The 25,511-nt window shown below is 36.6% G+C and overlaps 2 protein-coding genes and 1 long non-coding RNA gene across 6 annotated transcripts in view; 2 read left to right on the top strand and 1 right to left on the bottom strand.

Annotated features, from left to right (window-relative positions):
* HSF5 (heat shock transcription factor 5) overlaps positions 1–19,169 on the top strand; it is a 44,013-nt gene extending 24,844 nt beyond the window's left edge. The window contains exon 6 of the mRNA XM_025440323.3: positions 16,907–19,169. Coding sequence (XP_025296108.3) covers positions 16,907–16,977 — 71 coding nt within the window. The 3' untranslated portion in view covers positions 16,978–19,169. The remainder of the gene's footprint in view (positions 1–16,906) is intronic.
* Positions 19,170–21,305: 2,136 nt separating this feature from the next.
* Positions 21,306–24,582, bottom strand: LOC112655028 (uncharacterized). Its single transcript, XR_003133518.3, has 4 exons — positions 24,532–24,582; positions 22,775–22,892; positions 22,192–22,285; positions 21,306–22,019 (listed from the first exon to the last, which is right to left on the bottom strand). It is a non-coding gene; the product is annotated as an uncharacterized LOC112655028 (long non-coding RNA).
* RNF43 (ring finger protein 43) overlaps positions 22,211–25,511 on the top strand; it is a 64,862-nt gene continuing 61,561 nt past the window's right edge. For 2 of the 4 annotated variants that reach the window (XM_025439742.3, XM_025439741.3), the window contains exon 1: positions 23,898–24,037. Coding sequence is in view for 2 of the 4 variants with exons in the window: in XM_025439739.3 (XP_025295524.1) it covers positions 23,786–24,037 (252 nt within the window). In the remaining 2 variants the exon portion in view is untranslated. Of the gene's footprint in view, positions 22,350–22,876; positions 24,038–25,511 lie in introns of those variants that run through there. The other 2 variants (XM_025439739.3, XM_035720598.2) reach the window with 2 other exon arrangements.

Genomic DNA, 25,511 nt, shown 5'->3' with positions numbered 1-25,511 from the left:
AGGTGAATGGTTGTGGTGATATTCCAGTAAAGCTCTATTTACAAAAATAGGTGCTAGGAAAAAAAAAATAGGTGCTGGGCCCAATTTAACCCAGAGGTCAGTTTACCACCACCTGAATTAAACTAACAGCTTTTTTTTCTGAACAGTAACAATGGAAACAAGAAAAGGGTAGAATCACATTTTTAATGTATTTTTTTTTAAACTTCTTTTTTTTACATTTTTATTTATTTATGATAGTCACAGAGAGAGAGAGGCAGAGACATAGGCAGAGGAAGAAGCAGGCTCCATACACCGGGAGCCCGACGTGGGATTCGATCCCGGGTCTCCAGGATCACAAAGGCAGGCGCCAACCTGGTCCAAGGGCAGGCGCCAACCCGCTGCACCACCCAGGGATCCCACATTTTTAATATATTGAAAGAAAACTGCAATCCTAGAAGTGTCTACCTAGCAAGAAGATCCTTCAAGAATGATGGGCAGCCCCAGTGGCGCAGTGGTTTAGCGCCGCCTGCAGCCCAGGGTGTGATCCTGGAGACCCGGGATCGAGTCCCACATCAGCTCCCTGCATGGTGCCTGCTTCTCCCTCTGCCTGTGTCTCTGCCTCTCTCTCTCTAGCTGTGTCTCTATGAATAAATAAATAAAATCTTAAAAAAAAAAAGAATGAAGGCAAGGTGATGAAAACACTTTTAGATAAACACAAAATTGAGAGATGTGCCACAGCAGGTCAGCACTAAAGGAAATTGCACAGGGTGTTCTTTGGGTAGAAGGAAACTATGGTAAAGGTATTGATTAATATGGGCTTTGATGAATCAAGAGTACATACTGTAGTTTCTAGGGAAATCACCAACACAATAGAAATAATCCAAAAGAAGGCAGGAAAGGAGGAAGAAAGATAGGAAAATAAAGAACACAAAGAGAAAACAAAAAATGGTGGATCCAGATTCAGCCAGTACAATGATTATATGTAAATGGTCTTAAAACTTTAATTCAAAGGCAGAAATTGCTAGAATGGATGAAAAAGCAAACTCCTATAATAGGCTGGCTATGTAGGTTGAAAGTAAATGGGTGGAAAAAGATACAACATGCAAACAGGAAGTATGAGAAGGCTGGTATGGTTGTTTTTAAATAGATAAAACAGATTTTAAGACAGTATTATTAAGAGGGTCTGTATCATAATGATGAACAGTTCATGACGGAAGCGTATCTATTATAGATGTGTTTTTGTGTAATAAAAGCTTCAAAATATATGAAGCAAGAATTGACAAAAGGAGAAACAGACAATTCCTCAATATAGTAGGATATTTTTTAAAAGATTTATTTATTTTGGATCTTGTGTATTTGGGGGGAGAGGCAAAAGCAGATAATCTTCCAGTTTTAGTGTATGTGCTGCCAAAGTGAGCACAAGGAGAGAATCTTCAAGCAGACTCCCCACTGAGTGTGGAGCCTGGTCTGATGACCCATGAGATTGTGACCTGAGCGAAAACCAAGCTCAACCAACTGAGCCACCCAGGTTTCCCTATAGTAGAATATTTTAACATACTATCTAAGTAATTGATAGAGTAACTACACAAAATATTAGTAAAGACATAGAAGATCTGAGCAACATAATCAGCCACCTTGATCTAATTGGCATTTATAGAACATTGTATCCAACAATTTGAGAATATGCATTATTTTCAAGTGCATGTAGTACATTCACCAAGATAGGTCATATACTGGGCCATAAAACGAGTATCAATAAATTCATAAGCATTAAAATTATACAAAGTGTATTCTCTGAATACAACAATTAAATTAGCAATCAGTAACAATTGAATGCCTGGGTGACATAGTCAGTTAAACATCTGATTCTTGGTTTTAGCTCAGGTTGTGATCTTTGGGTCATGAGATTGAGCCCTGTGTTGGGTTCTGTACTTAGCATGGAGTCTGTTTGAGATTCTGTCTCTCCTCTCCCTTTCTTGCTCATGCTCTCTTCCTCGCTCTAAGATGAATAAATAAATATTGAAAAAAAGATTTATAGTGGCAATAAAGTAGCTAGAAAAACCTCTAACATCTGGAAATATAGTGACAGACATACTTCTAAATAATTTGTAACTCAAAGACAAAATCTCAAGAAAAATTAGAAAATATTTGGAACTGAGTGACAATGAAAATACGTTAGTTTGTGAGATGCATCTAAAACAATGTTAGCATGAAATGTGTAACTTTATTTATTATTATTATTTTTAAAAGATCTTATTAATTTGAGAGAGAGCACAGGCATGGGCAAGGGACAAGCAGACTTCCTGCTGAGCAGGGAGCCTGATGCAGGACTGATCTTAGGCTCCAGGATTATGACCTGAGCTAAAGGCAGACACTTAACTAAGCCACCCAGGCATCCATATTTTTATTTTTTAAAGATTCATTTATTTTAGAAAGACAGAGCACACATGTATATGAGTGGGGGTAGGGGCAGAAGGAGAGAATCTTCAAGCAGACTCCCTACTGAGCATGGAGCCAGATGTGGGGCCTCAGTATCACGACCTATGAGATCATAACCCATGAGATCATGACCTGAGCCAAAACAAAGAGCCAGATGCTTAACTGACTGATCCACCCAGGTGCCCCAAAATGTATAGCTTTAAATGCTAGTATTATAAAAGAACTAAGACCTAAAATCAGTGACCTGAAGTTTCACTATAGGAAACTAGAAAAAGGAGCGCCTGGTGGCTTGGTTAAGTGTCTGCCTTCAGCCCAGGTTGTGGTCCTAGGGTCCTAAGGATCTAGTCCTTGCGTCAAGCTTCCTGATCTGCAGTGAGTCTACCTCTCCCATGCTCATGTTCTCTCTCTCAAATAAATAAAATCTTAAAAAAAAAAAAGAAACTAGAAAAAAAAGAGGAAAGTAAACCCAAAATAAACATGAGGGAGGAAATGATAAAAATAAGAGTAGAAATCAATTAAATAGAAAACAGTTGAGAAAATGAACAAATATAAAACTGGCTCTTTGAAAAGATCAACAAAATTGAGAAACCTCTAGCTAGACTGATCAAGAAAAGAAGAGAACCCAAATCATAACTATCAAGAATGAAAAAGGGATTACCACCTCAGAATTTATGGATATTAAAAGGATAACAATACTGGGGAATAGTCTTACATCAATGAACACGACTTAAATGGAATAAACATATATTTTGAAAAATACTACTTACTAAAATTCATACAATAGCCAGATGAATAATAGTCCTACATCTATTAAGGAAGTTGAATTGGTTATCAAAGACTTTCCTTAAAATTAAGAATCCTCATGATGACTTAAATAGATACAGAGAAGGCACTTGACAAAATTCAGCACTTATTCATAGTAAAAACTCCAAACAAAGTAGGAATAGTAGAAAATTTCTCAAACTGATAAATAGCACCTCTAAAATATATATAACAAAGATCATACTTAATGGTGAAAGACTATATGTGTCAGAGACTGGGAACAATGCAAGGATACCCACTTTTACCACTTGTATTCAGTATTATACTGGTGGGCTTTGTAATAGCAAGAAAAATAAAAGTCATAAAGATTGAAAAGGAAGAAGTAAAAGTATTTGTAGATGATATGATAACTTATGTAAAAAGATCTAGGGAATCTACAAAGCAACTGCTGGAACAAATAAATGAATTTAGCAAGGTTGTAGACATAAGATTGATATATGCAAAAATCAATTGTATTTTTCTAAACTAGCAGCACACAATTGGAAAATGAAATTAAGAAAAAAACAAACACAATAAGACCAAAATCATAAGTTACCTAAGAATAAGTTGAACAAAAGATATCTAAGACCTCTACATTGATAACTATAAATTTTGCTGAAAGAAATTAAAGAAGACATAAAAGGAAAGATATGCCATATTCATAGATAAAAAGATCCAATTTTTTAGAGTGACAGTTTTTCCAAGTTGATCTATAAACTCAGTGCAATCTCAATCAGACTTCTAGTAGACTCTTTTTTTTTTTTTTAAATTACAAGCGGATTCTAAGATTTAAAAGAAAATGCAAAAGTCAGAGTTACCAAGGCAATTTTCAAAAACAGAAGGTTAGAAGAGATTTTATCTGATTTCAAGACTTACCATAAAGCTACAATAATTAAAATAGTTTGACATTGGTGAAAAGATAGACGTATAGATGAATGATACAAAATAGTCCAGAAATAGATCTGTACATATGAGGTCAACTGATTTTCAACTATGATGCCAAGGCAACACAGTGGAGAAAGAAAGTCTTTACAACAAAAATTAGCATTGATCCATACCTCCATAAATAAAAATTAACTTAAAATGAATTATAGACCTAAATATAAAACCCAAACATATAAAACTTTTTTTTATTGTTAAGATTTTATTTATTTATTCATGAGAGAAAGAGAGAGCCAGAGGCACAGGCAAAGAGAGAAGCAGGCTCCCTGCAGGAAGCCCGAAGTGAGACTCAATCCCAGGACTCCAGGATCACGCCTTGGGCCAAAGGCAGGCACTCAACTGCTAAGCCACCCAGGCATCCCAAAAAAACTTCTTGAAAAAAATAAGAAAAAAAGTTTTACTATTTTGGAGTGGACAAAGATGTCTTAGAACACAAAAAGCATGATTAATAAAGAAAAAATTGATAAATTGGATTTCATCAGAATATAAGACTTTTGCTCTTTGAAAGACACCATTAAGAAAATGAAAAGGCAAGCCATAGTCTAATAAAAAAGATTGATAACACATATGTCAAAACAAAGGACATGTTTAGAGTGTAAAAAGAACTCTTATAAAGTAATTAAAAAATGGGAGGAATATATGAAAGACGTTTCACAAAAGATATACAAGTGGGCAATAAGCACATGAAGAAATATAACATATTTAATCATCAGGGAAGTTAGATTAAAACTATAACGAGGGGCAGCCCAGGTGGGAATTTAGGAATTCCACTCTTAGGAATGTCTCTTACGGAATTCACTATTGTGTCATTTACGATAGCAAAAATTTGGAAAAAGCATAAATGCCTGACAAGAGGAACCTAGATAAATTATGAAAAAATTAAATACTATGCAACCATTTAAGAGTATAAAGTAGCTTGATATATTGTTACCTGGAAATATAGTAAGTGTTCATAATATGTTAAGTTGATGAAACAAGTTGCAGCACAGTATGTCTGAGACAACTTCCTTTCTAGAAAGAAAAAAGTATATACTATGTAATTATAGAAAAAATATGGAAGTATATGATGAAACTGATTCATGTAACAGTGATTACCTCTGGGAAAGTAGAATTGGAGGTGTAGAGAGGAAGTATTTTGCCATACACATGGATATACACAATGGTGGGATAATGGGAAATTTTCACTCCTTTTTTTGTTTTTTCTAGATTTTTAAAATTGAAAAATAATTAAAAATATTTAAAATTGTTTAAATATTTTAAAGTGTTCCTGTAGTATAAGTATATAAGCATCAAAATAATAGGAATGGGAAATTTAAAGAATTTTTTTAAAGATTTTATTTATTCATGAGAGACACAGAAAGAGAGAGATTGGGGCAGAGACACAGGCAGAGGGAGAAGCGGGCTCCATGCAGGGAGCCTGATGTGGGACTTGATCTCGGGTCTCCAAGATCACGCCCTGGGCTGAAGGCAGGTGCTAAACTGCTGAGCCATCCAGGGATCCCCTTAAATAATATTTTGGAAAAATATTTATATCCCACTTATTTTTTAAAAAGATTTATTTATTTGAGAGAGAGTGAGAACATGCAGTGGGGAGGGGCAGAGGGAGAGAGAAACTTATACAAACTCTACACTGAGCATGGAGCTTGATGTAGGGCTCGATTTCATGACCTCGAGATCAGGACCTGAGCTGAAACCAAGAGTCGGATGCTACACTTACTGTACTACCACGTGTCCCTGTATCTCACTTATTAACTTGACTTTTGAGGTTTATATATGATTGACTCAAGCTGACCTTATTTCACACCTAAAATGCTTTTCCAAGATTTTATAGAATTTTTAGAGCTTATAGTGGCTTTTAGTTTTAAAGTTTCTGTTTAATTCCAAATTAACCCATTTCTCACCTTTTACAGCTCTTCTCTCTTGTCTGCTCCATCCTGTACCAGATGTAGAACTTAGCCCTCCTCCTTTGATTTCTACCCTCCCCTGAGCATTTACATTAGGCATTTGTATGTGTTCAGTACTTTTCTGAAGATTAGGAGAAGTAGGAAGGTTTGCATTTAGAATACTGCAAATAATTTTAAATGGAATGTTATCCATCTTTTTTTAAAAAAGATTTTATTTATTTGAGAGAGAGAGAGAGCACGCATGTGCATGCACAAGTCGGTAAAGAGCAGAGGGAGAAGGACAAGCAGACTCCACCCTGAGTTCAGAGTCCAACGTGGAGCTCAGTCTCATGACCCTGAGATCATGACGTGGGCTGAAATCAAGAGTCAGATGCTTAACTGACTGAGCCACCCAGTACCTCGCCATCTTTCTTTTTAAAAGGCCTTCAGTTACTTTACCACTTTCTCACCTTTCCGTGTCACTAATCACTATGGCCTTCACCATGTTGTCATCTTTCCTTGTACTAGCACTATACCCTCTCTTCTCTGGTCTTTTTTTTCTTACTTAAGGAGAGAAGTTAGGTATTTCTTCTCTTTACTAATGTCTTTGAGGCTTTATCTTCCCCAACCAAAACAACCTGTTAAGATACAGTATCTGGGAAAAAAAAAAAAAGGATATAGTATCTGCAAATACAGTTACCTTCTCAAGAGGAACTCTGGTACCTGCTGTTAAAATAATATTTTCATCTCTTTTACTATTATGGTTATAAGATGTAACTGATAAAATAATTAACATATTAATTATCTTTTTTGATTCTTTATGTTGTTGTTTTTTTCCCCTAAGTAAAATCTTATCCTTTGGTCAGTGGTGTTGATAGCTAAGTCTTAATTGACCTTGCCTTCCTGCTGTGAAATAGAAGAGTTGTGACATATTGACAGTATTAGAACATCTAATCACATTTCCATTTTATTAAGGGCAAGGAGGAAATGACTTATGCTTAAGCTAGAACCTCTTTGCTAAAAAGTTAGCTTTTGTAATGAGAATGTAAGCAGAAATACAATTCATGAAGTATACATTTATTCTACCTTGTTAGAACTTAACCTAACAGTCTGTGAAAACATGGCTGTATATAAGGTTCTGTGGGATTAGAAGACCTTAACCAAAGTCAGTGTTACGATTTTTATACTATCTACTATAGGCAATATGGCATAGTTGATAGGAAGAAAGCTTTTGGTAATAAAAAACCCGCTACATTAAAATTAAAACCTAAATTAAATAAAAGTTCTAAATTAAAATCTAGAAGCATTTACCATGGTAATTTTGGATATATTTGCTTTACTGGGCCTCAGTTTCTTCATCTATAAAATGAAGATAATGATGATATAAAACCTATAACCAGCCTAGTATAGTGCCTGGTACATAGTAATTAATCAGTACATGGTAACAATGGAATTTTAGCAATAATTATTTTCATAATACTTATTATGTTTATTACTGTTAAATGCTTTTCAGATGACTGGTATCACTTTAAATTCATGTGGGTTCCTGGTGTTACCAGCATCCTATATTTCCTTAGGATATTCTCCATTTTCCAAAGCCATTCTACCGTATCTTCTCTGCTCCTTCTAACACCCTGCTCTTTTCATTCTCAGCTGTGACCTTGTTTCTTATTGAGAACATAGAAGCAACTAGAAGAGAATTTTCATATTTTCCTACCAACAAATCTATCACTCTATCTCCAGTTATAACCTCACACTCTGCCTTTCCTCCTATTACAATGAAAAAAGGCCCATCCTTCCATTCGTGTACAGAATCCCATCTACTTCTGTGTACTTAATGGACTTAGCACTTACAGTTATCCCCCTTTACTCTTCAATAATCGCTTTTTACCTTTTATGTAAGATAATTCCCATCACCACACAAACATGCCGTCTTAGGTTCTATGATAAAAGAAATTTCTTTCGCCTTTCCTTCATTCATATCTCCATCCTGCTATTACTCCATTTTTTGTGTTTCTTTTAGAGGAAAGCTCCTTGAAAGCATATCCTTTCCTCATTCGACTTTTCATTCCTGTTACTCAGCTGATACTACTCATATCAAGGTTTCCACTGACTGCCACATTGCCAGGTTCTCAGTCCCCACTTTGCTGTACCTCAGTGGCATTTGAACAGACCACTTCACCTTTCCTGAACTACTTTCTTCACTTGGCTTCTGCAATATCACCCATTCCTGGTTTTCCTTCACTTTCACTGGCCACTCCATAGTTTCTTTTACTTAATCTTTTTTTTTTTTGTCTTTCCTGACTTCTAATTATTGATGAGTCCCAGAACTCCATTCTTGTACCTCTTTTCTTCTCTATCAGTTCCTAGGTAATCCCAACCAGTCTCATTGCTTTTATTATCATCTGTGTAGTGATGACTCCTAAATTTATATCTTAAATCTCAATTTTCTCTGAATTCCAGATTTGCATACCTTATTGCCTATACTACATCTTTGTTTAGATGTTCCATAGGACATGTCCCATATGTTCCAAACTTAGTATATTCCACCCTTTCCCTAATTTTACTTATTTTAGGAAATAGCACTTCTAGTCTCCAGTCAGCCAAAAATCTTGACTCTGTTCTCTCACATTCAACCCCCATCAACAAATTCTATCAGCTTAGAATCAGTATAGGTCTAGAATCTGACCATTTCTTAACACCCTTGGATTCTATCACCATGGTCTGAGCACTGCCATCTCTTACCTAGATGACTACAGTAGCTTCTTAACCAGTTTTCCTGCTCCACTGTTGGCCCCTAAAGCCTTTTCCTCTCACAGCAGTCATCCTTTTAAAACATTAATTATTTCCCTGTTTAAATTTTTCCAGTGGTTTTATATCTTATTTAGAATAAAATCTAAAAATCCTTATAGTGGTCTGCAAGATGCTCAATGATATGGCTCCTGGCAACTGCTCTGACCTCATCTACCACCTTGTGTCCTCCTCATCTATTCAAGCCCCAGAAGTCTCTTCACTAGTCTTTGAACACACCAAACACATTCTCGCCTTCACACTTGCTGTTCTCTGTGCCTGAAATATGCTTCACCCAGATATTTACATGGCTTGTTCCTTTATTTCATTCAGTTCTCTTCTCAGATGCCAGCTCAACATAGAAATCTTCCTGACCGTGCTATCTTGAATAGCACTATTCCCCATGTCCTACCCTCCTTCAATCTCTATTCTTTATCTCTTTTTGTTTTTCTTTTATAGTGCTTATCACTAGTTTGCATTTTCTATTTATTATTTTTCTTGTCTCTTGATGAGGGCAAGGACTAGCTCAACACCAAGAGGTTAGCTGTGGCCTTCAATGTTTGTTAAGTGAATGAATCACTTTTTCCCCACTTTTACTGATCTACTTTTTAAAAAAATCCTTGGAAAAAAGCAATTAAAAATTATGGTAAAATATACATAGCCCTTCAGTTTACCATCTTTACCATTTTTTAAGTGTATTGTTCCCTGGCATTCACATTGTGCTGCTCCCATCACCACCATTCATCTCCAAAACTCTTTTCATTTTGCAAAACTGAAACTCTGTACTCATTAAACAATAACTCCGTATCCCCCCATCCCACCACTAGAAACTACTATTTTACTTTCTGTCTCTCTGAGCAATCTTTTAATTAACCACCAAAAGATAAGTTTTGAACACATGAGGAGTCAAACCACACCTCAGGTTTCTTTTAACAAGTACTTATTTGAACAACTGCCATGGGCTTGGTACCATGCTGGGTACACTAGGGACATACAAATAGTGTCTTCTATAGTTCTTTTCTTCTGGAACCTAGAATTGTGTGTCTTGCTAAGATGTCATTTCATATCTTGTTATTATGCTCTGACATTTAAAATTGAGATATAGGGGCACCTGGGTGGCTCAGTGGTTGAGCATCTGCCTTCAGCTCAGGTTGTGATCCTGGGGTCCTGGGATTGAGTTCCATATCAGGCTCCCTGTAGGGAGCCTGCTTCTCCCTCTGCCTGTGTCTCTGCCTCTCTCTCTGTGTCTCTCATGAATAAATAAATACAATATTTTAATTCAATCAAACTGAGATATGTTTGATTATGAATTTTATTTTTTGTAGCCATTTTCTGCTTTCCCTGTCTTTTTGTCTGATTATTTTAAATTAATAGGAAAATATACATTTTTAGATAAAATTCACAAAACATAAAATTAACCATTTTAAAGCGCAAAGTTCAGTGGCTTTAGTATATTGACAGTGATGTGCAACCTCTACCTCTTTCTAGTTCCCAAACATTTTTCATCACTCTAAAAGAAAACCCCATATTCACTAAGCAGTTACTCCTATTGCTTCCTCCCCCAAGCCCTTGGCAGCCACCAATCTGTGTTCTATCTCTATGGATTTACCTCTTCTGGGATATTTCATAGAAATGAAATCATGCAGTATATCACCTTTTGTGTCTGGCTTATTTCACTTAGCATAATCTTTTCAAGGTTCATCCACATTGTAGAATTTGAATCAGTTTTCTTTTTATGGTGAAGTAATATTACATCATATATATATTTCACATTTCATTTATCCATTCATCAGCTGATGGACGTTTGGGCTGTTTCTACCTTTTGGTTATTGAGAATAGTGCTATGAACATATGTGTACATGTATTTGAGTATCTGTTTACAAGTCTTTTGGGTGTATACTTAGGAGTGGAGTTGCTGGGTCACATGGTAATTCTAACTATTGACCAAATTATTTTCCATAATAGCTGCAGCATTTTACATTCCCTACAGCAATGTATAGGGTTCCCATTTTTCCATATCCTCATTAGCACTTGTTGTTTTTCACTTTTTATTATTGTTAGAGCCATCCTAGTAGGTATGAAGTGGTATCTCATTTTTGTTTTGATTGCATTTCTCTAATGATTAGTGATGTTGAACATCTCTTCATATGCTTCTTGGCCATTTGTATATCTTCTTTGGAGAAAGATCATTTTTTTACAACTATTATAGCAGTATTCTATTTGATGAAATCTTCCAATTTAGTTAAATCTCTCTGGATTATAGCCCTAGTGAGTGCTACAACTTAGTAAACTATGGCCTGTGAACCAATCTAGCACACTCCTGTTTTTATATGGCCTGCAAGCTAAGCGTGGTTTTTACATTTTGAATGGCTGGGGGTAGGAGGTGGGGAATCAAAAGAAGAATAGTTCAGACACATAAAAATGATATGAAATTCCAATTTCAGTGTCTATAATAAATTTTAATTGGAACACACAGCCACACCCGTTCATTGACATATTGTCTGTGACTGCTTTCACACTATGACAGCAAAGTTGAGCAGTTAAGGCCATATGGACCACAAAGCCCAAGATATTTACTACCTGGCACTTTACAGAAAAATTTTGCCTACTGTGTATCTTATTCTGTTTAGGTTGCTATACCACAAATCCTATAGAGCAGCTAGCTTATTATAAACAACAGAAACTTATTTCTCAGTTCTGGAGGCTGGGAAGCCCAAGATTAAGGCATAATAAATTCAGTGTCTGGTGAGAGCCTGTGTTCTTGATCATAGGGGGCCATCTTCTTGCTGTCTCTCATATGGCAGATGGATGAGGGAGCCATCTGGGGTCTCTTTTACAAAGACATTAATATCATTCATAAAGTTCCACTCTCATGACCTAATGACCTCCCAAAGTTCCTGCTTTCTAACATCGTCACACTGGGGTTAGGTCTCAACATATGAACTTCGGGGAGATAAGCATTCAGTCTATTATTGCACCTGTGTTAGGAAGTCCTTGTTCTTTGCTTCTGATCCTTGATGACCAGAGAAACCTTTAAGAGAGTAAGGAGGTACTTGTGAGGAGGGCTCAAAATCAACTAGTGTTCAGTTTAGATGACCAAATGTTTTTTATTTTGATATTGAACTCCAAGATTGAAGTAGTAATGATAGGAACCAAATGTAAACTTCCTAAAGTATCCCTTACATTTCAAATGTCACTATCATTAGGATTATCTCCCCTCAATAAGGTTTCAACTCTTACAATACATTATTTATGATAGAAAATAAAGAAATTTCATGAAATCACCTCTGAAGACTCCTTTGGTTCCAAAATCTAAAACACTATGATTCTAACGTTAACTGTTGGAATGTCATTATGTTGTTTAATATCCCGTTGAACAGAGGCATCCTGTATTCTAGAACTTCTCAGTGCCCTTCTATAACTGAATTATTTTGAAAATGTATCTGCCCCCCCCAAAAAAAAAGAAAAAAAAGAAAAAAAAAAGAAAATGTATCTGCCCTGTTTAAGTAGGAGCATCTTCTCACACTTTAACCTTTCTTTGAATTTTTTTTTTTTTTTTTTTTTAATTTTATTTATTTATGATAGTCACAGAGAGAGAGAGAGAGGCAGAGACACAGGCAGAGGGAGAAGCAGGCTCCATGCACCGGGAGCCTGACGTGGGATTCGATCCCGGGTCTCCAGGATCGCGCCCTGGGCCAAAGGCAGGCGCCAAACCGCTGCGCCACCCAGGGATCCCTCTTTGAATTTTTTTCAAATAAGAGACTTCAAGTTAAGTATCCAGACTGTTTTGATTTCAATAGATTGTATTTAGTTAGAAGGAAATTGTCAATTACAGTCACTACCATGCTGTTCGTAGGCTTTTTGAGCACATGTTAACTTAAAGAAATATGGTTTAGATCAAAAATACCAAGAAGTAAAGAAAACTAGATTCACTTATGCTCCTCCAATTTCTGTAATACCACCCTAAACTGCATTTACTTAAGTATTAATCTTAGGGTGAATCTATATTCTTGTTTTGATGGGATATTTACTTTCTGGTTGAAGGAAATGGAATGTTTATAAGCAAAGTTGTTGTCATTCCTAAAGAACGATCTTCCCACTTTGTAGCTATTGGATTTTGGATGAGATTTCATTAAGATAATCACTCTGAAGCCCTAGAGGGTGCTCTCAATAGGAATGAACTTTCCCCAACAAGTAGATGCAATGCAAAGGGCCTCAAGGCCTTTCAGCTCTCAAACCAACTGAGCTACCGTCCGTCATCTGTCATCCGCAAATACTTACCTTCTCTGATGAGTATGCAAGCTTCTCTTCTAAAGGAAGTCATCTAAACCTCTAGTAGCACCAGGCTAGTTTATATTTTTGCATATTCTAATTGGTCTCTATGCCCCCACACTTTTAAAAAGATTTTGTTTATTTATTTGACAGAGCATAAGCAGGTTGAGCAGCAGGCAGAGGCAGAGGGAGAGGGAGAAGCAGGCCCCACCCCCCTCAGCAGAGAGCCTGACATGGGGCTTGATGGGGATCATGACCTGAGCCAAAGGCAGGTGCTTAACCAACTGAGCCACCCAGACACACCTAGTCACTATACTCTTCTCAACTGGCAACTTTGTTAATGAAGGAAGCTCATTTTAATAAAATTACTATGTTTAGATGCTCATTATTAGAAGCTGTGTGCCAAATGCTATTTAAAGCCCAGCTATTAAGGTTAAGAGGGTTTGTTGCTCACATTACTTTACATAGCTCATTCTGAGGGTGTTATAGAGCCATGCAGGGTATTGCTATTTTAAACATTCCTGTCTGTGATGTGTTCTTGTCCGTGATTTGAACATATCGATGTGATAAAGTCGTAATAAGCATGATGAATGACATTTATTCACCGAAAAAAGAGAGTTCATTGCTACTATTCTTCAGTCTGCCTCCCTTTGTGAAATTTGTAGTGGCTTTACTAGCCTTTACCTTTCACATGTTCCATTACCGTATGGCCTGTGCTTCCTTCTCATATGGAGCTGAGGTATTTGAAGAATGTTCATAATTAGGTGTTTCTCCTACATCTTTCGGTCAGCTTTTAGAGATCCTAATGCCTAGGTAGCACTTCACACCAATTAAATCAGAATGTTGGAGGGTAAGAGCCTTAGGCATCAGTATTTTTTAAAAGATCCCCAGTGATTCCAGTGTGCAACAAGGTTTAGAAACCACTGGCTTTACTTATTAACCATATAGCTTAGAGGAGAGCTTCTTGCTCCTGGTATCATTTTATCCCTAAGGATTAATTAAATGACTTTATAATAATACACTTTACTTGAAAAAAATGTTATATAAATATAAGACAGTACTGTATTTTGTTATTATATAGACTATAAAGTAGCACTTTTGTGGTAAAATATGCATAATAAAATTTACCACATTAACCATTTTGTACAGTTCAGTGGCATTAAATACATTCACATTGTTGCACTATTATCACCACCATCCATCTCCAGAACTTTTCTCATCTTCCTAAACTGAAACTGTGTCCATTATACAATAATTCCCATAATAGCCTGCAGCCTGTGGCAACCACTATGCCCACTTTCTGTCTCTATAAATCTGACTGCTCTAAGTACTTGTATAAGTGGAATTATACAGTATTTATTTTTTTGTGACTGACTCATTTCAATTAGCATATCTTCAAGGCTCAACCATGTTGTAGCATGTGTCAAAATTTTGTAATTTTTTTTAATTTTGTAATTTTTTAAGGCTAATATCTCAGTGTATGTATATACCACATTTTTAAATCCATTCATCTGCCCTTGGATACTTGGACTGCTTACATCTTTTGGCCATTGTGAATAATGCTGCCATGATCATGGATGTACAAGAAATGAATCTTAAGTGATAAATTGATGGTATGTTTTCCCTCTATAAGAGGCTCATCTGGATAAATTGTTTATTCTTTTTTAAGAAGATTTTATTTATTTATTCATTAGAGATACAGAGAGAGAAAAGCAGAGACATAGGCAGAGGGAGAAGCAGGCTCCATGCAGGGATTGGACTCAATCCCGGGACTCCAGGATCACGCCCTGGGCCAAAGGCAGGCACTAAACCACTGAACCACCCAGGGATCCCCTCTTTTTATTTTTATTTTTTTTTTTAAATTCATGATAGTCACACACAGAGAGAGAGAGAGAGAGAGGCAGAGACACAGGCAGAGGGAGAAGCAGGCTCCACGCACCGGGAGCCCGACGTGGGATTCGATCCCGGGTCTCCAGGATCACGCCCTGGGCCAAAGGCAGGCGCCAAACCGCTGCGCCACCCAGAGATCCCCCCTCTTTTTTTTTTTAAGATTTTTTTTTTTTAATTTGAGAGCAAGAGCATGAGCAGGAGGTGCGGGGGACAGGGAGAAGCATGCTCCCCTCTGAATAGGGAGCTCAATGTGGGGCTCAGTCCCAAGACCTTGGGATCATGACTTGAGCCAAAGGCAGATAAGCGCTTAACTGACTGAGCCACCCAGCCATCCAAATTGCTTGTTCTTTATGGATAGATTGTAGTGCAGTTCACCAGATGAGTTCACCTGCCCCTAATGACTGGTCTGCCTCTTACAAGTTATGCAAAAATTAGTTATTATTCTGTATGCTTTCTGGATTTTCTCAAATGTGGTGGTAGAATTATTTTATTGAATCAGCTCTCTTGCCCACTCTGTGGGTCAGTCCCACAGAAGCTGTGTTCTAGAAATGTAATGATAAATAAATAAATAAATGTAATGATTCTAGTCTTGTGACTAGAATTAAATAAAGGAGTCATGCTATATAGTTTAGTTTAATTCCCAAATGGTTCTACAGCAAAATTGTAAACTGCAAAACAAACTGAAAAGGGTTCCGTGGTCTAGAAGTTATAAACTAGAAGTACGTATGTTGCTCTAGAAGTTGAAAACTAATTAATTAGCTCGAGTCTAGAAGCCACATTAGGATCTTTTTACTTCTGCCAGTGTTACTAAGGCCCCGTAGCTCTACTTCTATACATGGTCTTAGTTTTTTGTATTGCAAAATCTAGTACCTGAGCTGAGAGTTCACTTTTTAGTTCTTTCCATTCTTTTCTTTTTTTCTAAGATTTATGGGTTTTTTTTTTTTTTAAGATTTATGTTTTTATTTGGGGTGGGGAGGGGCAACGGGAGGGGGAGAGAGAAACCCAAGCAGACTGCACTGAGCTCAGAGCCTGAGGTAGAGCCCTGAGGTCATGATCCTGAGATCACAACCTGAGCTGAAACCAAGAGTCTGACACTTAATCAAGTACACCACCTAGGCATCCCTAGTTCTTTCCATTTTTAGTGAACCCTCTGTCTCTTGACTACAATGAAGGGTGTTTCTTTTCTACAGACAGTTCAGATAGGTGTTTCTACAAGAGATCAGCTGTGTTTTCAGTAAGTGGAAATTTTATGGAGTAAATCAACTTTGGAAAAATAGTGATTACTCATTTTAATGTTGTATTTCTTTTTTTTTTTTAAGATTTTATTTATTTATTCATGAGAGACACACAGAGAGAGGCAGAGACACAGGCAGAGAGAGAAGCAGGCTCCATGCAAGGAGCCCGATGTGGGACTCGATCCCGGGTCTCCAGACTCAGGTCCTGGGCTGAAGGCGGCGCTAAACCGTTGAGCCACCGGTCCTGCCCTAACATTGTATTTCTGAAGGCACCACTTTTTCAATTCCCACAAGCCACCCACCCTACTCATCCTTATAGTATCAAAGGAATGAATTTTGATTTATGTGTGTATATTTCACTTTGATCCCTTTGACACTTCTTAATTTTTCATTTAAAATAAAAGGTAGTTGAAATGAAAAGAGGCTCAGACACATCACTGAAAAGAAAGAAACTGTATACTTTGTTGGTCTTACTCGGTTAACAATTGGCCTGCATCTGTGTGCTTTAGAGTTACAGGGATGACCGAAAACTGAGACTCTGATGAGATAATATAGTTTGAGAACCAATTCTACATTTAAACATGAGCAACTTGTTCTTCTTGTCTGAAGACTTATCTATTGAATTCTATAGTCCTAGAGGCTAAGAGTGAGTAAACAAACCTTCTTTCATTTTAGATCTCCATCTGCTGGTGGACGTGGCCTGCAAGCAGGAGCACTTTCCAAAGGAGGAAGAATTAAAAGAGTGAGGAATGGATGACAAATGTGACATTGTGCACTAGCTGTAGCTGGAAGCAGATTAGCCTTGCACATGACACACTGTTGGGATTTTTTCAGTTCTGTTAAGGAAAAGTATTTTTGTTTTGTTAATTGAGAATTTTGTTAATTGAGAATTGGGACTTTTTTATTTGCTGCAGCTGTTCAGTTCAGATTATTTACCTTGACAAACTACTAAACATCTAGCAGTCTTTTTTTTTTTTTTTTTTTTTTTGCTGCCCAGATCCCTTTCAAATGAAAAGTCCTGGCCTTCTGTTACAGTCAAGAAGCATCTAAAAAAACTGCTGCATCTATGGTACTGAAGAATAATCTGTATGTGTGTGCTGATTTGCCATTTTGCCACTCTCAAACTGTAATCAGCACAACTCCAGGGGGAGTTCAGTCTCTCTGGTTCAAGTCACAGTGTGATCCTTGTAGAGAAGATTGTGTGAGAAACAAAGGCATGTGAGGTCACCAAGATCACAGATCTAAATGGGTCAGGAATTCCAGGGAAGAAACTCTTCAGAAAGAGCTAATTTTCTAAGTGATTAACCAGGAAATGCTCTTACTTCCTAACCCAGCATTCTGTTTCAAAAGCAAGGCATCCAGACTTGGACCATCCATCACACTTAACAGCCCCTGATTCTTTTATATTAATGGGAGCATTCTTCTATTTTCGTATCTTTCTTTAATTTTAATGATACATTATCATAAATGGTAAGAAGGTTTTGTTATATATCACTTATTTAAATGTCTTCTAAAGAAAAGTATTTAATTTGTTCATTATATTTATAAATGCTGGTAGATTTAAAAGGTTTAAAACTTTATATTTTTATTAATACTGAAGGATAGAAGGATAAAGGATGCATGTGTAAAATACTTATTTTGAAGGGGAAAATGTGTGAACAAAAACATTTAGCGATTTAACACTGTTTTCTTACTTTAGATTTTTATATTCAATACATATAAATTCTCATCTATATGAGATATTGTGTGCAAATTTTGGGAAAAACTGATTAGTAGTCATTTACCAGAAGCTGTACCTCTGGCATTTTTAATAGTTTATGTCTGGTTTAAGCTTCTGAGAGAATTTTGGATAGTGGGATAGACCATAACATTTTAATTTTATCCCCTCTATAGGATTCTGAATTAAATAGTATTGTGGGACCGGTTTTTAGGAGAGGTATCTGGGGTGTCCACTTTATGTGGTTGATCCCTTACTTGCCCATCCAATGACAGCAAGAAACTTTATGATTTTAAAGTCTTTTAAACTGGCTAGAACTTTCTTATTGGATTCTGTTTCAATTATTCTAATAAGAATTGCAGAAACAAAAGGAAAGCCTAGGAATATGAAACTAAAAAGAAAAGGCACTTAGTGATATGACATAAATACTATGCTACTCTTTGTGAGTGTAACAATTCATTTCTTAAATTGCATTGTGCCTTCCCAATGATGTCAAACTGTAGAAGTTTTACAGAGATAGTAGTTTTTTGGAAAAGAATGAGTTCTGTATTGGTCTACAGTGACTCAGTTCAGATATGAAAATAGGTTCTGAAAAGTGACCTGTTTGGTCCATCTGATTAGACTAGTTGATGTCCATGTGATGGGCATTTATTCATCTTTATTAGCAAGGTTTAAAAGATAAACAAATTATTAAGACTCTTCCATCTTTTAGCCACACTATGTATTTTGACAGAGTATGTGAAGAGGAGACCCAATTTCCAAATGAAGGAATTGCGCCTTTTTTCTGTCATGTCGCAAAGCTGATAAACTGTGTAGGTGACATTCCTTCCCTTAATATGCCTTTTGGCTTTGTATATTTTGAAAGAGATAATATCTTTTGAGGAATGTGTGTCAAACAGAAACCTTGACATGGATTTGGTTTCAGTGGTTTTAAGGCTTAATGAATGAAATACCTTTATCAGCTTTCCAAACTTTTTTATATATGAACACAACAGACCAAGGAGCTGGATCTCCTGCTATACTCACATGCCTGCTACCTATCAACTAAAGCTATCATCACTGACTTGGGAAAAATGGCAAAAGATCGAATAAATTCTTTGTGTGAATTAGCCAGTAGGGTCTGACATCTACTAACAAGGTTTCTGACTAGCACCTCAGTATTTCAGCACCTTAAGTATGATAAATTTCAATCAGTCAACAATAAAGTGAGTGTTTCAACAACTTGTCTTGCTTGTTTTTACTGTTTTATTGGTGATCAATAGAAACCTCAGTCATCATGACTATTATTAATAATAGCAAAATTTATTTTTTAAAGATTTTATTTATTTATTCATGGTAGACATAGAGAGAGAGAGAGAGAGAGGCAGAGACACAGGCAGAGGGAGAAGCAGGCTCCATGCTGGGAGCCTGACGTGGGACTTGATCCCGACGTGGGACTTGATCCCGGGACTTGGGACTTGATCCCGGGACTACAGGATCACGCCCTGGGCCAAAGGCAGGCGCTAAACTGCTGAGCCACCCAGGGATCCCCAATAGCAAAATTTAAAAGAGAATGTATTGTTTTTCAAAGAATCTAACTTAAAAAAAGTTAGTCCTGGCTTTTTTTTTCCCATTGGCAATTGAATAGAGATTGAATCTTTAAAATGCTGTTAGGGATAAGGACAATTCTTGGACAATGTTTATAGAAACCTGTTTTTTTGTTTTGTTTTGTTTTTTTGTTTTTTAAGGAAAAGGATGAGTAGTCTTCAGTAACTTTAGTCAATCAGATGTGGAAATAGATCTTGAAGGATGATCTTTCTCATGGGTAAGATTAGATAGTAGATGTCAATGAGATGGGCATTTCATTACCATAGTAATGACATCTTTATGACACCTCTGTGGAAGCTGTGGTATATCAACTCCTGAGGGATAAGCCAGAGAATAATTTCTCTTGCTTGTCAATTCTGGTGACCTAGTAAGCACAGTATATCAATAAAATAAACCTCACAGGGCTGTTTGGTTTGATCTTGAGGATCTCACGGGATACCCAGGTTCATGATACATATTACCATCATTCCTAGATCTTGGGAGTTTCCTCAAGAAAGGGCAACCGCATCTGCATTTTCTTCCTTCTAACTGAATGTGTGTATTAACTCTTAGGTTTAGGTCTTTCAACTCCTTTGAAAGTTTCAAGCAGGAGTAGGTGAGGCAAAGTCCCTTAGTCACTTTTTGTTTAAAAATGTTTTTGCATATATCAAATATATGGCAATGTATATTTTGCATTATTTATGCTATACTATTATACAGTATACATACAATAAGAAATATAAAACCATAGAAGATTTAGAAAAATTCTTTTGAAAAGGGCTGTAAAAAAAAAGAAAAGAGCTGTAAATGTCTATACTTGTATCGTGTTCTTAAGGTCCAACCAGTAAAGAGAAAGTGCTAAATTAAGTGCTAAATTAAAGATTTGTTTTAGAGCATATTTTTCTGCTCTATATCAGTTATTAGGCCTAAAATGCCAAAACTATTGCCATATATCTTCTTATGCTCAAGGTGAAGAAAGCACTCATACTTTTTTGCTTTTGGAGGCATTATGTCAGTTAAGTTTTAGTTTCCAACCTACAATGCAATTATTGCTATCCACATTTTACAGATGATCAGTTTGTGTATTTTCACTTGTATAAATAAAACATTTTTTAATCTTACATGCTTCTTACCACAATTTTAAAAATTTAAGTGTAAAAACAGTTTAAGTATACAGTTCAGTAGTGTTAACCACATTCACACTGTCGTGCATTTGTACAGTTTGGAGAGATGTCAATAGGTCAGAAATGAAATGGACAGTCAAATATAATCTGGTAAATTTGAAAATTCAAATTTTAGAAACATATATTAGAAACTGTTGCATTCTAATGACAAAGTAACTAAAAGGGTTATAGTTCATGATTGTGGTAGTTAGCCAAAAATTGGTTTCCTTTTTGCCTACATGCTTCCCATTAAGCATATATATTTTATACCTTTGCTTGTATTAATGACATAGACTTACTTGCAATCTTACATTGAGGGCATAGGTGTGATCTATAGTATTATTTCACTTTCAGGCATGAGAAGAAAATAACAGGTTCTAGACCTCTGATATCAACCTGCTCTAAAAGCTCTAAAAGATCACACACATAGGTGTGATCTATAGTATTATTTCACTTTCCAAAGGCATGAGAAGAAAATAACAGGTTCTAGACCTCTGATATCAACCTGCTCTATACAGGCACAGTTTAGAAAAGAGCTCCTGAATTTAAATAAGTAAAAGCTGAAGAAAAACTATGTACAAAATGGACAGGGTTCTTGCCGGGGTAGCATACATGAGACAGCAATAAGTACTATAGCACTGGATCACTTTATTCTAGCTTTGTGCCATTCATAGACGCTAAAATCCAAAAAGAGCAGAAATCCCTCTGAACTCATATTTGCAAAATCTTGAGTCCACTCTTTCATGTTCTGGGTTTTTATTATTTCATTCCCTTTATTTCATTATACCACCGTTTATGTTCTCTTGGGTGTGTTCTACTGCCTAGATACCTGTTTGACATGTATCAAACAGCTTGCTTACCCAGAGAAAATGATTGAGCATTGAATTGGATGCAGTTTGACTGTGGCTCAATAGAGGGAGTAGGGGAGCTGAGAGAGCGGAGAGGAAAAGAACGTGTCTGGCTCTGTAAGTGTGCGTGCACTCAAGCCCTCGCCTTAGCCAGCCAGGAGGAGGGGCGGGCTGGGGAGAGGAGCGGGTGGTTGCCTCTAGCTGCTCCACCCTCACTTTGTGTCAGCAGGTAGAGAGCGTGATTGCAGTCCCAGGGGAGGGAGTCGAGCTAGAACACCAATTACAAACCACAGGCTTCCTCCTCTAGGGAGTTGATCCAGAATTGTCTTTCTGGAAGGGAAGCACTCGAATCTTTCCGAACTTTCCAAGCCCATCCATGATTCAGAGACACTGCTTTCTCCCTCTGGGATTTTCTGTGTTCCTGGTAGTGAATTGTTGCTGATGTATTTGCTACTTTGCTTCTTTTCTCTCTCAGGATTTGATCATTTTATATGCTGTTCGGGGAGAAAAAGAACTTTTGTTAGAAAGGAGATTTCAAAAATGATTTTGGATCCTTTATAAGTGCTTTTAGAGTTCTTGGGAACAGTAGCTCTAAGCCTGGAGTAAATGTTTGCCTTTGACCTGCATGGATTATTTTTTCAGGCTGCGGAATTTCTCGGCACCTACCTGCAGTGTGGGGCCCTTGATCTGGTTGCAGAGTAAGAAGGTGGAAGAATGAGCTGTACTTGGTTAAGCAGTTGAAACCTTTTTTGAGCAGGACCTATAAAAGCATAATTGAATTTGTTTCACCCCCGTGGATTCCGGTGGGCCCGACAGCACAACAGGTTTGCAGATTTCTTTTGAAATTCTTATTTTTCTCCCTCTGCCTCAGCAAAAGAGAAGGATCTATATAACAGGTTCATGTTCAATTGCTTGGCTTTTCACCACTTATTCCGAAGACTTTATAAGTTTTTTGTTTTTTTTTTAACTTGACCTCTGAACACAGTGGGCTTTGTGGTTGAAGTGCATTTTTATTTCCTGAAGGGTACACATTTTAATATCTTAGAACTAAGATTTTGTTTGTACAAAGACCTAAATTCTCAAGTGTGCCTAGAAATAGCACAGATCTGCTCTACTCAGGCTTATTTTTACTTTTTCAGGATGTTCTACTTAGAGCCTGTAGACTAATCACCTCCCTACTCCCCCTATCTTTTATTCCCCACCCCCTCAAAGAATTTGAAAACGTGTTAGGAATAGTCCTTTGTTTTACCTAAGAACGTAGAAAATTACAGATTACAAGATCTGGATAATAAAGTAGTTTCCAAAAGCATCTCATGGGAAATCAAAGTGCTTGGCATTCTCAAGCAGGAGAGTAAAAGCTGGAATCCCTAAGATAGAACGGAAAATAAAGATAGAAATATCAATTTTAACTGGAAAAATAATTGGAAAGCTAACTTTTTCAAATACTCTTATGATTTTGAAAGTTGGAAAAGGCAATGATACTCAGGATTATCCTGTAATATGTGAAGACATATAAATTGGCATCTAATTTATAGACAAATTTAGGTAGAACATTAAAATGATAGTATATTTAACTTCATGAAAAGTATAAATTCAATGGGCCTAGAACTCTGGCTACACTAAAAAAAGTTTAATGTGAAAACTTTTGAATACATGTCATAGCATCTTTGGACATCTCTCGAAGTGTGGCCTGAAGTATCGTACCCTCTCCTCCATTAAAAAAAAAAAATCTCTCCTTTACCATTGACAATTTTGTGGCTTAGGAAGGACCATCTCTTCATTTTCCAAGCTGGCTTTTTTCATTCTCCTCTGCAATGCTTGGCTTTAGTTGTTTACTTTGCCTTGTTTTGTTCATTAACATTGGGTTTAGCGGTTCAGCAACTTGATGCATATGGAAGACCAGCACCAAGTGAATTGACATAATAATAATTCAGGATGTGACATTCAACTTCAAGCAAAGTTGGAAATTCCAAAGAGAAGTGGTGATATCTTTACAAATCATAGTGAAGATGGGAGAAAATGACATATCTGCAGCAGAAGTGGGCTGAAAACACCCTCTTCTTCCCTGACAGATCAGGAATGCCACCTGTTCTTGGGAATTTATTTTAGAAAAAGGAAGAGCCAAAACTACGACTTGGCTTTCAGAAACCAAAGCATAAATTGTCTTTTCCTCCCATTTGTCTGGATCTGAGAACCTGCATTTGGTATTAGCTAGTGGAAGCAGTATGTATGGCCGAAGTGCATTGCTGCAGCTGGTAGCATGAGTGGTAGCCACCAGCTGCAGCTGGCTGCCCTCTGGCCCTGGCTGCTGATGGCTACCCTGCAGGCAGGCTTTGGACGCACAGGACTGGTATTGGCAGCAGCGGTGGAGTCTGAAAGATCAGCAGAGCAGAAAGCTATTATCAGAGTGATCCCCTTGAAAATGGACCCCACAGGAAAACTGAATCTCACTTTGGAAGGTGTTTTTGCTGGTGTTGCTGAAATAACTCCCGCAGAAGGAAAATTAATGCAGGTAAGGATAATTTATTATATTTCACTTTCCATCTGTCCAAAATATGCCTTTCTTCTTTTTTGTCTCTCAAATCAAATACAAGAGCTTCTGCTGTTTAGTTTTGTTTATCTTTTAAGGGTATTGCCTTATTGGCCTTCTAAAACAAATTCTTAATTTATACTAAAGAAGAAACATATAAAATTCCATGTTTTAGAAGATCATCTGCTTATTTTTAATGCTGATATTACATTGTCTTTTTAGATTCATGTAATAAGGCCATTCTTTGCAAGTGATGTATTCTGGGGCCCATTTTTTGATAGATTAAATATATAGACTTATATTTAATTGACCCAAGGATCGGACTTCATATCCTGTTTAAATTTGAAGTGAACACTGAGGAGGTTGATTTTTTTTTATTGAGGTAAAATTGGTATATAACATTAATTTCAACTGTACAACATAATAATTTGATATTGTATACATTACAAAGTGATCACCACAATAAGTCTAGTTACCATCTGTTGCCATACAATTTTAAGGAGGTTACAATGGTCAGCAGCACCCTGAGATTCTAGAATGTCTTTGGAACATATTTGATCATCATATCACTTTTAAAATTCAATCAAGCTTGAATGTTACGGCTGGCTTTATACCACGTGTAGCACTCTATTGCTAACCCCAAAATGGAGAGGACTATGTTACAAAATGGACACAAGGTGTAAAATTGCCTCCTTTGGTCTTGTCTACACATAATTTTATTTTGAAAACTTTTTAATTCAACATTTGTTCTTTATTCACCCACCAAGCTTTTCAGACACAGTTTCTTAGGCTTTTACACTGTGAATTTTGCCTATAATTCATTCATAGCCTATTCTTTATGTATCAAATTTATGAACTGACTGGGGCCATAGATTTTCATAGGTTAATTGCTCATTCCCCATGGTGAAGAGAGAGCCTAAAGGGCTGTACTTTTTTACTGTGGCATTCTAGTGTCTTATTCCATAGAACTATGAAATATTATTGCTTAATATTCATTTTATAAAAGGGCGGCTCTTGCTATAGCTCTTGGACATAGGTTAAAATGTTATTAAATATGATTTATTTCAATATCCAGCCTCAGATTTTAATTTTGTGATATGAACAGAACCAAAGTATTGTTTGCATTTAAATTGTTGTCTACTTAAAGAAGGTGAGAAAATTTAACAAATTATAGAACTCTCTTTTCCAAACATGGGATTTTACATTATATGATTTTGTGGTTCTTTAAGATCACTTTTTAGGCAATATTTTGACACTGGGATAAATGAAGTGGAAGGATTAGATGAAATGGAAAAATAGAATAAAGAATGTATCTGGAAAAAATGGCAAAAGAATTTTTGGACAAGAGCCTATTTATTCATTTAAACTCTAGGATGGAATTAGGAATATTTATAGGTTGAGGGACGTCTGGGTACCTCAGCGGTTGGGCGGCTGCCTTCGGCTCAGGTCCTCAGAG

The sequence above is a fragment of the Canis lupus genome, chromosome 9, assembly GCF_003254725.2.
Source record: "Canis lupus dingo isolate Sandy chromosome 9, ASM325472v2, whole genome shotgun sequence".
Classification (NCBI taxonomy): Eukaryota; Metazoa; Chordata; class Mammalia; order Carnivora; family Canidae; genus Canis; species Canis lupus.
This window is presented reverse-complemented; position numbering and strand designations above follow the sequence as displayed.